At 50.2% G+C, this 16,354-nt stretch overlaps 1 protein-coding gene across 7 annotated transcripts in view; it reads left to right on the top strand.

Annotated features, from left to right (window-relative positions):
• Positions 1-16,354, top strand: part of SEPTIN2 (septin 2) — a 37,957-nt gene that overhangs the window by 14,982 nt on the left and 6,621 nt on the right. For all 7 annotated transcript variants that reach the window (XM_008252170.4, XM_089328796.1, XM_089328795.1 and 4 more), the window contains 7 exons: positions 9,509-9,595; positions 10,228-10,351; positions 11,393-11,527; positions 11,677-11,794; positions 13,508-13,609; positions 13,953-14,098; positions 15,623-15,706. In XM_008252170.4, the coding sequence (XP_008250392.1) occupies positions 9,509-9,595; positions 10,228-10,351; positions 11,393-11,527; positions 11,677-11,794; positions 13,508-13,609; positions 13,953-14,098; positions 15,623-15,706 (796 nt within the window). The remainder of the gene's footprint in view (positions 1-9,508; positions 9,596-10,227; positions 10,352-11,392; positions 11,528-11,676; positions 11,795-13,507; positions 13,610-13,952; positions 14,099-15,622; positions 15,707-16,354) is intronic.

Raw genomic sequence — 16,354 nt, 5'->3', positions numbered from 1 at the left:
GCTGAGTTAGAAATGCATAGTGCAGATTTCAGAGCACAACCACAAGGATTTGGCTATAATCCAGTAGCTTTGATAAAGTAGATTGTGCAGAAGTACTCCATCCAGGGGCAGGTCTTTGGGATGGTGGTGAGGGAACCACTTGGGGATTGCACATCATGTATCAAGTTGCCTAGGCCCAAGACTCAGCTTGAGGGGCTGGCCTTGTGGCACAGCAGATAAAGCTGATGCATCGCCAGCATCCCATATGAGCACCGGTTTGTGTCCCAGCTGCTCCACTTCTGATCCAGCTCCCTGCTAACGGCCTGGGAAAAGCAGCAGAAGATGGCCCAAGTGTTTCACCCCTGCCACACACGTGGGAGACACTGTCGAAACTCCTGGCTTTGGACTGGCCCAGTCCCGGTCATTGTGACCATCTGGGGAGTGGACCAGTGGATGGAAGATGGATCTCTCTCTCTCTCGACCCGCCTTGGTTCCCACTAATGCACATCTAAGGAGGCAGTGTAGGTGAGTGCCTCTACTAGTTGCTCCTACCACCACATAGGAGACCTGGTTGGAGCTGTGGGCTCCTGTCTTCAGCCTGGCCCAGCCTTGGCTGTTTTCAGGCATTTTGGGGAGTATATTGGCAGATGAGAGATTTCTGTCTCTCTGCCTTTCAAACAAATGAAAAATAAATTTTAAGAATGAAAGTATTCAATCCAAAATAAAGCAGGAAAAGAAGAAAGAAAATGTATTTTTTAACCTTATAAAACCATATCAGGCTGGCGCCGTGGCTCAATAGGCTAATCCTCTGCCTTGCGGCGCCGGCACACCGGGTTCTAGTGCCGGTCAGGGCGCCGGATTCTGTCCCGGTTGTCCCTCTTCCAGGCCAGCTCTCTGCTATGGCCCGGGAGTGCAGTGGAGGATGGCCCAAGTTGTTGGGCCCTGCACCCGCATGGGAGACCAGGAGAAGCACCTGGCTCCTGGCTTCGGATCAGTGCAGTGCACCAGCCGCAGCGCACCGGCCGTGGTGGCCATTGGAGGGTGAACCAACGGCAAAAGGAAGACCTTTCTGTCTCTCTCACTGTCCACTTTGTCAAAAAAAAAAAAAAAATTAAAACCATATCAATGATTACTATAACTGACACAAAGAGGAAGAGGTTATCAGAGTGGCTAGTGAGCTTATATTTATATTGTCTACAATCCAAACACTTTGTAGAAATATAAGCAGGGTGAAAATGAGAATGGAAACTTATCCAACTCCAATCATAAGAAAGCCAAGGGGGCTATAGTAATAACAGTAGACTTCCCACCTACTGCTGAAATGCTACCAAAGATAAAGAAATATGTGTCATAGTGGTAAAGAATCAGTTCAAAAAAGCATCATCTTGAATTTTTACACACCCACTAGCAGAACCTCAAGGCACGCGAGGCAGTAACCTCAGGACGCAGTGCAGCAGCTGCAGTTGTCCTGGGGAAGTGATTTTCAGTGTCCGGCAGCAAAAGAAGAAAGTTAATTAAGCCATCAGAGGGACTGCTTTAAACTTGACAATGAATAGCACATTCACAGTAAGTAGAGGGAAGAAAACAGTAAAAACCAGGAAGCAATGAAGTGGGAAATAAGACAATGTTGAAAATTAATGAAATCCTTCCTAGCTGGGTGAAACCCACAAGCCTGTGGCTTCCTGAGCAAAGAAGCGTGCGCGTTAATGAGATGAGTTAAAGTCACCACTGCCGGCTCTGCCTTTGATAGCAGAGGTGGAGGGTTAACAGGACCAACTTCATTCTTTTCTCTTTAAAATTATTTTTACTTTTTTTGTGTTTCTTTTTCTTTTACAAATTCATTTTAAAATTTTCTCAAAAAGAAAATTCTAGACTTAGGTTGCTTTGCTATTAAAGTTATCATTTTAGATAGAAATGATATGATCTTACAAGAATTTTGGAAAGCAAGTGAATAGAAATGTCTCCCAGCTGAGTTAATTACACCAGCGTCATCCTGTTGCCAGTGAGGAGAAGGTGCCTGGTCAGGATATAAAAACTGTGGCTGTGAGCTTTAAAAGGTAATGCCAGAAACATCCTAGTAGCAATATATTACCTATTTTTAAAAGATTTATTCATTCATTTGAAAAGCAGAGAGAAGGAAAGACAGATCTTCCATCTGCTGGTTCACTCCCCAGATGGCCACAATGGCCAGAGCAAGGCCAGTCTGAAGTCTGGAGCAAGGAGCTTCTTCCAGGTCTCACATGTGGATGCAGGGGCCCAAATACTTGGACCATCCTCCACTGCCCTCCAAGGCGCATCAGCAGGGAGCTGGATCAGAAGTGGAGACTCAAACCATTGCCTATATGGGATATGGTGCAGCAGGCAGTAGCTTTTCCTGCTACGTCACAGTTCTGGCCCCATGAATTTATTTTTAAATGTGTTTATTTTAGAGACAGGGCTCCCATCTATTGGTTCATTCCTCAGATGGCCTCAAGGACCAGGATAGAGCAAAGCTGGGCTAGGCCAGAACTCTGTCCAGGTTTCCCACAGGGATGGCAGGAATCCAGTTACTGAGCCATCACTGCTGTCTCCCAGGGGCAGCATTAGGAAGCTGGAGTCAGGAGCCAAACCCAGGAATGGAATCCAGGCACTCAGATGTGGAAGGCTAGCTTCTTGATGAACATCTGTTCACTAAACCACATACCCAACCCATAGTAAGAATTCGTCAAGATATTACTGTTTATAGGAACATAAAAATACACTTTTTAGGGATAAATCTACCAAAACATATGTAAGATCACTGCATAGGAAAGTCTAAAGCACTGCCAAGACATAGTAAAGCAAACCTAGTAAGTTGGGAGAAGTCTACTTGTTGGTAGATTGGGACTATTATTATAAAGGCAGAGAAACGGGCATCTCCCGTCCACTGGTTCACTCCCCAAATGCCCACAACAGCCCAAGCTGGGCCAGGCTGGAATCTAAATCCAGGTCCATTACTTGCATGCCAGGGACGAAACTACTTGAACTGCCACGTGCCATTGCTGCCATCTTCCAGTGTGGTGTTAGGGCGCTGGAATCCAGAACAGAGCCAGGACCTGAACCCAGGCACTTGGATCTGGCATAAAAGGTCTAGAATAGACAACAGTTTAGAAAGAGGTGACTCAGACTGTCTGATCTCAAGACTAACTGACCAAAACAGCATGGTAATTGAAGGCATTGAGTTCAGCTGAACAAGACAGTCCAAGAGTTGACCCACATACTTGCATACGTGACGTTAATTGAGTAGCTTAACAAAGATGCCAAGGTAATTTAATGGGAGAGATTTAATCTTGTTATGAATAGTGTTGGAACAACTAGATCCTCGGGAAAATAGCTCCTGCCTCACACTGTACAGCAAAATTATCTGGAAGTGGGTTGTGAAAAAGCTATAAAAATTGTAGAAGAAAATGGGTAAAAGCTTTTTATGATTTTGAGGGAAGCAGAAAGGATGTGAGGAGCAGTGGTCACAGTTGGAAGACATGAGTTGTCCTCACCGTGGGGAGCTCTTGGCGAGCTGGACGTGTGGATGTCGGGGTGGCACCAGCTAGCCCTGCCATTTCTTTGTTTTTGTTTTGACTGGGCAGAGCAGCTTTATTAAGGCAGAATTGCAAGCACTGCAGGAGCTGGGGTTGGAGCCCAAAGGTGGGCACCATGTTGACAAAGCCCCGAGTGTGCTGCACCTGCCACGTGGCCCAGTCTGTCCTCTCCTTCCTTCCTGCCTGTCCACCTTAGGAATCCAGCCTCTCACTTTGCCTACCTGGGCCAGGGAGCAGGGGTCCCGCTACTTCCAGACTGCTCGGGGCCTTCACCCAGCACTGGCCCAGGGTGGGGGTGTGCTTGCTAGGATTCCAGCTTGATATTCTGGGGCTGGTCACCTCGAAGGCGTGCTGCTCCCGAGCACGAACAGTGAGCTGCATGGTGGTGGCTGAACCACGGGCCCCTCCTTGGGGCTACCACCAAGATGGAGTTGAGCTGTCTTATCCGTTTCTTGATAAGGTGTTTGTTCATTGGTATCCTTTGTCATATTCCTTCTAGTAAATCAGACATAAAAATTGTTTAAATTTCTTCCATTAGAAACCAAGAAAATAAAATGAAACCATAAACTGGAAACAGTCTCAATGCCGCATTGGACAAAGGATTTGTATCCAGAATTTATTGAAGTATTTTACAGCTCACTAGCACAAGTGATCCGTTACAAAAGACTTCATGAAGGAAGAAATACAGATAACCCGTGTTCAAGTTGTAGTCCACGTGTTCAGTAGCCAGGGAAACACACGTTGAACCCACAGCAGCCTAGCACCGCGTTCTCCCTGGGAGAAGCTGGCAGTGTGAGTGCAGGCAAGGATGTGCCACAGCTGGACCATCCTGATGGCAGATGGGAGCGTCAGTGCAGCAGTCCCCTGACCCTGTCCCAGCAGTTACAGCCTCACAGTCTCACCCTTAGGGATTTAGCCACATGACAAGATGTGCCTGGGAGACTTCTGTTTGAATGCGTGTAGCCACTTTTGTCAGCTCCAGCCTAGAAGACATGCAGGTGTCTCTAGCAGGAGAGTCTGTGAACAAGTTGTGGCATATTCATACAGCACAAAAAGATATGGATTAAAAATAGACACACAAGGGGCCCACGCTGTGTAGTGGGTAAAGCCACCGCCTGCAGTGCCAGCATCCCATATGGCACCAGTTCAAGTCCTGGCTGTTCCACTTCCAATCCGGCTCTCTGCTATGACCTGGGAAAGCAGTAGAAGGTGGCCCAATTTCTTGGACCCCTGCACTCACATGGGAAGACCCAGAGGAAGCTCCAAGCTCCTTGCTTCGGATCAGCACAGCTCCAGCCATTGTGGCCAGTTGGGAGTGAACCAGTGGATGGAAGACTTCTCTCTCTGCCTCTCCATCTCTTTCTGTGTAACTCTGACTTTCAAATGAATAAATAAATCTAAAAAAAAAAAAAGTCAAAAATAGACACACGAGAGGCCCTAAGTGTTAATTCGTGTGACATTCCACGAGAGGCCCAACAGGCGTAGTGACAGCACACACAGTGGTGGGGGCGGGGCGGGGCGGGGGCGGGGCGGGGCTGGGTGGGGCCTAGAAGCTCTCTGGTTTCTGTTGCTCTGAGGATGGACTTTGAAAAACTAAACCAAATGCACAAATGAATGGGTGTTTCAGGATCGTGTAATTACACCCTGACAGGCTGGCTTAGAGGTCTGCAGAGGGCTGAGCATGAGTTTGGTGGTAGAGAGAGCTAGAACGTAACAAGAACTCTAAAGTTGTCTGTCCTCTCATGAGTAGTTGAAGAGAAACAGTGTGTCAGGAGAGCCCCACACTTTGCTGGGCAGTGAGACTGTTGAGGAAAGACAGGCGTAGGTTTCCCGAATTCTGACAGTCTTCTGGAGGCGTGCAGATGGAAGGCCAGCAGTCTCTAGGGGTTGCGAGGTCAGGAGGGAGTGGAGATGTGAAAGAAGGCATCCAGGTGCAGGTGTATAGGGCACGGGGTGGTGCCACTGGCTGGTGACAGCACCTGTGTCATCCTGCATTGGTGTGATGTGGTGGCCTAATTCATCAGGAAAGTAGGATAGGAACATTACACATTAATGCAAGTGTGTTACCCAATTGAAAGTGGTGGGTTGTTAGTGTGAACTAAGCTAGGCACACGAAGAACATAAAGCAACACTTTGGGTGTATGTGTAGGTTCCCAGTTACAGCTGCACTTACCTTGTGAGTGTACTCCCCGAGGCTCATGGCCTAGATGGTGGAGATGAGAGCTGTGTGCCGTGTGACAGGCGGCGAGGATGCTGGATGTGAGAGCCGTGGGCCATGTAACAGGCGGCCTGGATGGTGTAAGGTGAGAGGTGTGTGTCCTGTGACAGGCAGTGTGGATGGTGGAGGTGAGAGCTGTGGGCCGTGTGACAGGTGGAGTAGATGGGGGAGGTGAGAACTATGTGCCAGGTGGCATGGATGGTGGAGGTGAGAGCGTGGGCCGTGTGACAGGCGGCGTGGATGGTGGAGGAGAGAGCGTGGGCCGTGTGACAGGCGGCGTGGATGGTGGAGGTGAGTGTGTGGGCCATGTGACAGGCGGCGTGGATGGTGGAGGTGAGTGTGTGGGCTGTGTGACAGGCGGCGTGGATGGTGGAGGTGAGAGCATGGGCCGTGTGACAGGCGGCGTGGATGGTGGAGGAGAGAGCGTGGGCCGTGTGACAGGCGGCGTGGATGGTGGAGGTATGCGTGGGCCGTGTGACAGGCGGCATGGATGGTGGAGGTGAGTGCGTGGGCCGTGTGACAGGCGGCGTGGATGGTGGAGGTGAGAGCGTGGGCCGTGTGACAGGCGGTGTGGATGGTGGAGGAGAGAGCGTGGGCCGTGTGACAGGCAGCGTGGATGGTGGAGGTGAGAGCGTGGGCCGTGTGACAGGCGGTGAGGATGCTGGATGTGAGAGCCGTGGGCTATGTAACAGGCGGCCTGGATGGTGTAAGGTGAGAGGTGTGTGTCCTGTGACAGGCAGTGTGGATGGTGGAGGTGAGAGCTGTGGGCCGTGTGACAGGTGGAGTAGATGGTGGAGGTGAGAACTATGTGCCAGGTGGCATGGATGGTGGAGGTGAGAGCGTGGGCTGTGTGACAGGCGGCGTGGATGGTGGAGGTGAGTGCGTGGGCCGTGTGACAGGCGGTGTGGATGGTGGAGGTGAGTGCGTGGGCTGTGTGACAGGCCTCCCCTTGAAGCCACCCCTCGTGAGCTGTCCGCTGCATCCTGTCCACCACTCGGTTCATGACGAGTTGTGGGAGTCATCCAGAAAGCTAACTGTGTGGAGTACTCCTACCCTGCGGGCCTCCCCACCGTACCCTCGGTCCATGGTGTCTGAGAAGGTGGCTTCATTCTCACATCGGTTAATGTGGAGAAAGATTCCACCAGATCTCAAAGGTCTTTGTTTCCTTACATTCATGACCGTGCTCCTTGGTTTTCACATGGATATATTAAAATCCAAAATAAATGTGACCATCTGCCTGATGATGTTTCAGGGTGATGACCTGTACATGTTTCTGAGTGCTGAAGGCATGAATTGTCACGTGCGCTCTACTACTTCCCAGTCAGTTACGGCTGTTGCTGCGTTCGTTCTGGCAGTGTATGAAAACCCCTTTGTCACTTGGGCAAACGTAAGACTGCTGACCCCACTGTGCTTGCTGCGCTTTTGGATGGTGGTGGAGTTACTGATCCCCATCGCTCCTCGAGTGTCTGACTTCCTCTCCTCCTAGCGCCTGTTGGAAGCTGAGCCAGGTGGGGACAGCAGTGAGTGCAGCAGCAGCTAGGTACTCAGGGGCACTCAGCTCTGTGGAGGTGGCCCTGGGCTGGGGGTGGGAAGAGGTGCAGCTGCTGCTCCCAGCGCCGCCACACCGGCCTGCAGAGCCTCAGGGAAGCCGGCACTTTGTCTTGATTTCAGGATTCAGTGACAGACACACAGAAGGGACTGACAACTATTGGTAAAATCTCTTTAAACCTACTAAATAAACATAAAGGGCCTTCCTAGGCAGTTCATTCAATGGACAGCTTTTAAAAAAGAAAAGGTTTATTTATTTGAAGTACAGATTGGCAAAGACAGGGAGAAAAGAGAAGTAGATCTTCTATCTGCTGGTTCACTCTCCAAATGGTTGGCCAAGCCAGAGCCAGGAGCCAGGAGCCAGGAGCCAGGAGCTCCATCCAGGTCCCTGACGTGGGTTCAGGGGCCCAAGCACTTGGACCATCTGCTTTTTCAGGCCATTAGCAGGAAGCTGGATTGGAAGAAGAGCAGCTGGGACTCAAACCAGCACTCTGATACAGAATGCCAGCGTTTCTATACTGCAGTGTCAGGCCCTCGAAGGGTAGGTGGATGGGAGAGTGGGCACTTAGGTTTTTCACACTCACATTTGGGCATGTCCTGGTTTTGTTCTGTTAGTACTGCAGAACTTGCATCCCAAGTACAGTCCTAATTTCATTTGCACATTTCAAACTCACTTGTTTTGTTCTTTTCCTAGAAATAATGATTTTTCACACAGAGATGTACTTTTAGACAAAAGTACTTTTAGACATGCTGTGCTGGCCTCAGCAAAGCTCATTTCTACCCAGGGAACCTATAATGAACAGAGGGAGTTTGTTTTTACTCTTCGAGTACAAAATCTAATTTTAGAAATTTTGTGTCTCTTTTGAAGTTAAATTTCTCAAATATTCAGAATACATAGTTATAGCAGTCGGGATTCTTCATTCATGAAATGCTTGTGTTAGTATGAAAGGCCTTCAGGAGCCAATGTTGTGCTAGGTACAGTGGGGGTTGACACTCGCAATGCCAGTTCAAGTCTTCAACTCTGCTTCTGTCCAGCTCACTGTAACTGGGAGAGAGCAGGGAATGACCCGAGTGCTTGGGCCCCTACCACCCACATAGGAGACCCAGATGGAACTCCTGGCTTAGGCCTGACTCACCCCTGACTGTTGGAACCATCTGGGGAGTGAACCAGTAGATGGAAGCTCTCTCTGTCTTGTTTGCTCTCTATGTCACTTGGCCTTTCAAATAAGGAAATAAATCTTTAAAAAAAAAAAAAAATGCGCCAGCGCCACGGCTCACTAGGCTAATCCTCTGCCTTGCGGCGCCGGCACACCGGGTTCTAGTCCCGGTCGGGGCGCCGGATTCTGTCCCGGTTGCCCCTCTTCCAGGCCAGCTCTCTGCTGTGGCCAGGGAGTGCAGTGGAGGATGGCCCAAGTGCTTGGGCCCTGCACCCCATGGGAGACCAGGAGAAGCACCTGGCTCCTGGCTTCAGATCAGCGCGATGCGCCGGCCACAGCACGCCGGCCGCGGCGGCCATTGGAGGGTGAACCAACGGCAAAGGAAGACCTTTCTCTCTGTCTCTCTCTCTCACTGTCCACTCTGCCTGTCCAAAAAAAAATGCATGTGGCAAATGCAATCATGAAAATGTATGGACTTCAAAAGGTTTTGCAACAAAGTAAACTTCATTCCAGTTTCCCACAAACCATTTTGAAGTCATCTCATACATATACCTGGAATTTGTCATGGGACATCAAGAAAATGAGCGGGCCATGGCCTGACAGCACTGTGGCCCCGAGGTGTGTGTGGAAAGTAGGGGCTCTCAGCACCATGGAGTCCACCAGGTGGCAGCCTCGGCACGCTTGTGCGTGCTGCAGATGGGAAAGTATCGTGGTGTTGGCTGAAATGTGATGACCTACGTTCAGGGCGTTCTGTTTGTCAAAAAACAAAGATGATATGCTGCAGAAGACTACTGGGGAGATTTTCTCATCCTACAGTCTACACGTTCTGAAGTGTCTCCCCAGCTGGATTCAGATTCAGAACATGGCCCTGCTCCTCACAGTTCTCAGACCTCGGATGAGTTCCCACTTGTGTGAAATGGGGACAGCAGCGTCGCAGTGGTGCCTGTGGGGCCTTGGCCCAGTCCCAGGACTCACGTAGACGTGCAGCATATTTGGCTGAGTGAGCTCTGTCATACATAAGGTTGTGACCAGCTTTTTATTTTGACTTCAAGGTGAATCTGGTCTGGGGAAATCAACTCTCATAAACAGCCTATTCCTGACTGATCTCTACCCAGAAAGAATCATACCAGGAGCTGCAGGTAACAAAAGGTCCTCTGTTCCCAGAAGTAATTCTGCAGGGAAGGTGCTAACGTGTACGCAGTTAATAGCTTATTTCTTAGCTCCGTGTTTTGTTTCTTCTGTTTTGAACAAGGGAAGTTTTGCCCAGGGGAAGTGGGCTGCCCCTGGGTCCCAGGCTCTTGGCTCAAGGTGCTTCTGACAGATGCATAGCCGTGGATCGTCCTCCTCTTGGCATGCGTTTTCTTTGTAAAATGAACACGTAGTTTTTCTGCCTGTCTTACACACCTGAGGGGAAGGACCAGGGGCAATGCTTATGCATTAAAAATGCTGTGTCAGCGGCAGAACCCTGCAGGACCAGGGAGAAGGTCATTGAGGCACTCCGAGTGCTGTGCAATGAATGAAGCACACAAGACCAGAGCCTCATCGTGGGCTCACACAGTGGGGACACACAGCTCTTCCACAGGTATTTTTTAATTCTACTTTCAAGTGAGTTCATCAATTGTTTTCTTTAAAGTAGGAGCCAAAGTTGGAATTTTTGATGTAGTCATTTTCAACCTTCTGAGGCAGCATTTGAATCTCACTTTTGGCTTTTCCCATGCTGACTGTAGAATCACTGACACAGTCCTCGTGCTGCACTCTGTTTCTTTTCCAGAGAAAATTGAAAGAACTGTTCAGATCGAGGCTTCCACTGTTGAGATTGAAGAGCGTGGCGTAAAGCTGCGCCTTACTGTGGTGGACACGCCCGGCTATGGTGACGCCATCAACTGCAGGGATTGGTACGTGGCCCCCAGAGGAACAAGGGCTGGGCATCTGTTTCCACTGATTTATTCGAATGTATTTTAGTTTCTCATTGGGATTAGTGAGTGATTGTGAGGCTTAGAGTAGCTGTGTGTCATAAAACAATGAGAGAGTTTAAAGTGCATTACATGTGAATATAGCATTTCTCTTGGAGCACTCTGGTAAGCTCAGAGTCACAAAACAGCTTGACTTGAACCCTGGCCAGCATTGCTGTCCTCTCCATGTGGGAGGCAGTGAAGGCGGTTAGGGTTGGCAGGCAAAGCCCGCATGCGGCTACTGCTAGTGATGGTTTTCATGAGGACAACACCACCTCAGTGCACAGGCTTCCTCGGGTTTCAGTCCCCTCAGCGTGAAGCGTCAGTTCTCAGTGTGAGATGAAAAGGGAATAGGGAGGCCCTTCCTGCACCTTGCTCCTGCGTCAGGGACTTCTCCCTCACCCCGCCCTGCATCCACAACCATGCGCCTTGAAAAAATGGGTAGCCCTCTGTCTTCACTGTTGTATTCAGGCTTTTGACTTCCAGCACTTAAGAAAAGTTACACTTGGCACAATTTCCAGAAGCCTCCGTTTTGCCAAATCTAGGAGTCACTCTGTGCTGTTATCTTCAAAGTGAAGTAGCAGGGACTGGTGTTGTGGTGCAGCTGGTTAAGCCGCTGTCTACAGTGCCATCATCCCACATGGGCTCCGGTTCAAGTCACGGCTGCTCCACGTACCATCCAGTTCCCTGATACTGTACCTGGGAAAGCAGCAGATGAAGGCCCAAGTGCTTGGGCCCCTGCACCCATGTGGGAGACTGGATGAAGCTCCTGGCTTGCCGCCATTTTGGAAGTGAAACAGATATAAGATCTCTGTCTGCCTCTCTCACTTTCTGTAACTGCCTTTCAGATAAAAAAAATTTTTTTTAAATAAAAATGAGTCATCAAATCATACATATTTGGTGGGAGTAGTGGGAAAAATATTTCCCCTTTGAAGTAAAGAGGTCTCACGTGCCCCGCAGTGATGGCGGACGTTTGTCTTTCAGCTTCAAGACGATCATCTCCTACATTGATGAGCAGTTTGAGCGGTACCTGCACGACGAGAGCGGCCTGAACAGGCGGCACATCATTGACAACCGGGTGCACTGTTGCTTTTACTTCATTTCACCTTTCGGACATGGGTAAGGAGATAGTTACTGTGGAGACCGGATTTATGCCTGGGTTTCCGAGTTTTGTTCCAACTGTGTATTTTAAGAATTGAGATAATTTTCAAAGATATGGTCTTCCTATTCTTTTTCTACATATATGATGCTTCTAAAATTAATTTTAGACTGAAGCCTTTGGATGTCGCATTTATGAAGGCGATACACAATAAAGTGAACATCGTGCCTGTCATTGCAAAAGCTGACACCCTCACTCTGAAGGAACGAGAGCGACTGAAGAAAAGGGTGAGTGAGAGGCTGGGCTCTGTCCTCAGGTGGACGTAGTGAGAGGTTGGGCTCCGTCCTCAGGTGGACATAGTGAGAGGTTGGGCTCCGTCCCCAGGTGGACGTAGTGAGAGGCTGGGCTCCTTCCTCAGGTGGACGTAGTGAGAGGCTGGGCTCCTTCCTCAGGTGGACGTAGTGAGAGGCTGGGCGTCTCCTCAGGTGGATGTAGTGAGAGGCTGGGCGTCTCCTCAGGTGGATGTAGTGAGAGGCTGGGCGTCTCCTCAGGTGGACGTAGTGAGAGGCTGGGCTCCATCCTCAGGTGGACGTAGTGAGAGGCTGGGCTCCATCCTCAGGTGGACGTAGTGAGAGGCTGGGCGTCTCCTCAGGTGGACGTAGTGAGAGGCTGGGCGTCTCCTCAGGTGGACGTAGTGAGAGGCTGGGCTCCATCCTCAGGTGGACGTAGTGAGAGGCTGGGCGTCTCCTCAGGTGGACGTAGTGAGAGGCTGGGCTCCATCCTCAGGTGGACGTAGTGAGAGGCTGGGCGTCTCCTCAGGTGGACGTAGTGAGAGGCTGGGTAACCGTGTTAGCCTTGGGTGCCTCAGGGAGGCTTTGTTGTGATTGGCAGTTCTCCTAGAACTTGTCCTTCCAGGGCCTTGGGGCCACTGTACTTGCATTTCTCTGCCTTTTGGCCGCCTTCCTGCCTTCCTGATCCTTGTAGGTCATCATCCTTAATGCTATCATGACGACATCATCTCCGGCTCTTTCTGTGAGCTGTGTGTGCACGCAGGGTCCTTCTCTCCTTAGTGAGTGACCGTCCCCCCAGCTTGTCAGTCTGTAAGTGGCCACACAACTCTTAAATTCACTGATTCATTGCTTCTTACTGGGCCAGTTTTAAAAAGTCTCCTTATTGCACACACCTCAGTTCCCTTCTCCCCAGTGCCAGTCCTGTCTTTATGACCAAGAAAGTGGCTTTCCGAGCAGGCAGGAGATCGAGTCCCTGCTTCCTATTCCGTTTCTCCCACGAGTGAGCAAGGATCTATGAACAGAATGAAGCCAGGTCGCCGGGTACAGGCGGCGGAGGGGCAGGCCTTGTCCTGCAGCCTGTATCAGTGCAGACTCTTCAAGGCTCAGCAAGGTCGGAAGGCCTGTTGGGCTCTTCTCTGCGCAGACTGCAGCAGGGTGCTTTCCGCTCACTTCCTGTGTTCTTGTCCCTTGATGGCTTATCCCACCTGCCTGGCGCCAGAGAGTGCTCCGCAGTGGAGGCTGGCTGTTTAACAGGCCGACTCATGAGTGCCTGCTCCCCCAGCTCTCCTCCCCGGAGGCCCCTCAGTAGGCCACTGCCTGGGTGACAGGTCAGCTTCCCCAGCAGGCTGGCCTGCTGCTCGGGCGCTCTCCACACAGCCCTCGCTGTTCTCTGCTCCCAGAGCGTGCCCCACCCTGCCTTGCAGTCACAAGGTGTTTCCCCCAGCCTGGGCCCTCCACACAGGGTGTGTGTCGCTCCTGGCTGTTGTGCAGGGGCTTTTCTGTGCTGGGGATACTGGTGTTAGTCCGGACAGAGGAGCCCTTGAAATTCAAGCATAAAAACACCTTTTCAGCACTTGATAAAATCATTGGAAAGTAATTTTAGTGACTAATTTGACTCTTCATTGAAATTTGAATAATTTCTATATCTTAGGTTTGGTTAAAAGAATATTTATTTTGCTAAAATTGATTCTGGTTCTGTCACTCTTTCAGATTTTGGATGAAATTGAAGAACATAACATCAAAATCTATCACTTACCCGATGCAGAATCAGATGAGGATGAAGACTTCAAAGAGCAGACTAGACTTCTCAAGGTGAGAGCTGGCTCCAACTGCATAGTAGAACTCACTCTTATTTTCCATTGTCTGGGCGTTTAAAGTCAGAGGTTACAAAGGGCCAACTCCTGAATGACTTGACCTGAGAGATTGTCTGGAAGGTTCCATTACAAAGAGTAGTTTTGCTTTAAATATATTTTGACATAGCTATCACCTAAGGATTGGCCCTTTTATTGCATGTTTAGTATCTCTTTGTACAGTTTGTCCCATGTGGGAAATGTACCTTAGCTTTTTGGTAAACCTTGTAGGACACAGTGGTGTGTTCCACTTGTTGGCAGTGAGCCATGTGGATCCTGTCAACCCATGCGTGTCTGTCTTCTAGGCCAGTATCCCGTTCTCTGTGGTTGGATCCAATCAGCTGATTGAAGCCAAGGGCAAGAAGGTCCGAGGTCGCCTCTACCCGTGGGGTGTCGTGGAAGTGGAAAACCCGGAGCACAACGACTTTCTGAAGCTGAGAACGATGCTCATGTAAGACACTCGGTGCACCCCTCTGTCAGAGCCGGCACAGAGCTGGGTGCTTCCACTGTGGGGTACACGTGTGCGCCAGACAAGGGTACTGCCACAGCTTGGTGTTAGGGACCCCAGCTGGGCTCTCCGTAAACGCTGCAGAGCCACTCCTTCCTGTTTCCAGATTCACATCTTGGTTGCTGAAGGGAGCCCAGCTGTCAGCTGGGATCCGAGAGCTCCCAGCTCTGCTGAAGAGGTGGTCAGCTCTGACGGGGCCCTGAGCAGTTGCTCCATGGCCAGCTGACCTGCAGTGCCCTGCTCGTCAGCTTCAGCCCCTGCTGGGGGCTGCCTTTAGCCTTGAAAGGCTTCCATTTATTTTTGCGACTGTGATAGCCCTGAGTGTACAAAAGTAGACTTTCCCCTTTAGAAATAAATTTTGCATGTACTAACATGTATATAGTAGTGTACATGAATTGTAATGATTCTCCAGTGGAGACTGAAAGAATCTGCTTAAAATATCCCGTTAATCAGAAGTGTTCAAAGAATTATTTCCATAAACATTTAGATTAGCTGAAAATTGCTGTCTGTGCCACATACATACCAGTTTTTAGTGAGTGGACATAACGTAAAGACTGCAAGAAGGTGAGAGTGCCCGACGCCTGCGGCGCCCCGTCCTCGCTGCACGGGGCGGGTGCTGGAGCAAGTGCAGGCGAGGCAGGGAGCCAGCCTTTGCAGCACTGAGCAAGCAGGGGTGCGTCACGGCGCCTGCTCATTTCCGAGGGCCTCGGTTTTAGAAAAAAACACAGAAAACAAGAAAAGAAGGGCACCTGTTTGCTAAGGTGAAGAGAAGGTTGGGTTCAGTTTCTGTTGGATCAGAATATCAGGGCTTCACCTGTGGTCTTGGTCATCCATGCTGACTGTTCTCACACAAGAGTTATGTGTAGATTTTAAGCTCAAGAAATCATGACTCTGAATTGTATATTCCATAGGTTCTAACAGAAAAATGTGTTCCTGTTTCAAATATTATTTACCTTTTTTTTTTTTTTTTTGGACAGGCAGAGTTAGACAATGAGAGAGAGAGACAGAGAGAAAGGTCTTCCTTTTCCGTTGGTTCACCCACCAAATGGCCGCTACAGCCTGTGCGTTGTAGCTGGTGCGCTGCACCGATCCGAAGCCAGGAGCCAGGTGCTTCCTCCTGGTCTCCCATGCGGGTGCAGGCCCCAAGCACTTGGGCCATCCTCCACTGCCTTCCCTGGCCACAGCAGAGAGCTGGACTGGAAGAGGGGCAACCAGGACAGAATCCGGCTCCCCAACTGGGACTAGAACCAAGGGTGCCGGCACTGCAGGCGGAGGATTAGCCAAGTGAGCCGCGGCGCTGGCCCATTATTTACCTTTTAACTAGTAAAATCTCTTTGGCCTCACCACACACTCCCACAGTGCACTCCCCTGTTCTGTCACTAGTGTTTCTTGCATGTGCTTGATGAGCTGTTTTTCCTGTAAAAGTGGCCTGTGCCTGAAGCCATCCTGGTGCCTTCTCTCTTTCAGCACCCACATGCAGGACCTGCAGGAGGTGACCCAGGACCTTCACTATGAGAACTTCCGCTCCGAGAGGCTCAAGAGAGGCGGCAGGTCCTCACCTTGCACTGCCCCTTCCCTGAGTTGTGTTTCCCTCGTCTGTGCCCAGCTTGGCACTGGGCTACATGGGCTGGCAGCTTGAAAGCTCCCGGGAGAGTTGCTACTGTGTAGTCACATGATGCTCTCCAAGTGTTTTAGGGAAAAGGTAGATCTCAGAAGGTTCTTGGAAGGAGCAGCTGCAGGTGCACAGGTGGGAGCTGGGTACTGCCTGCCTCTTGAGGCGCATGCCAGGGTGTGCGGATGGGGACAGACAGGGAGCCCACAGTGGGCGCCTGCAGCCATCGTCCTCATAAGCTCACACAGCCTCTGTCACCCCCTCTTTCCTCGTCCCACCCTCATAGGCTTTTATATGATACTGAAATTGTGTGACCTGATTCATAGGTAAACGAATCACGTTTCTGCTTAGAATAGACCTTATGAACACACAAGTGGTACATATCACTTACTGAATGCTTGCTGTACTGTGATACATCTTACAGTTTGATTTGTGCTTGCATACGGGGAATGCTGAAGTATGATTTATTATGTTGCTAACTTGGGAGTCAGACATTTAGAAAGATTTTAAGAAAATGGCTCTGCAAGGAGCTGAGCAGACTGCCTGCACACTGGCAGCAGTGCCCTGGGGGAGCCACGTCAGGCCCG

Source organism: Oryctolagus cuniculus, chromosome 3 (assembly GCF_051225735.1).
Source record: "Oryctolagus cuniculus isolate XC-2025 breed Fujian yellow rabbit chromosome 3, ASM5122573v1, whole genome shotgun sequence".
NCBI lineage: Eukaryota > Metazoa > Chordata > Mammalia > Lagomorpha > Leporidae > Oryctolagus > Oryctolagus cuniculus.
This window is presented reverse-complemented; position numbering and strand designations above follow the sequence as displayed.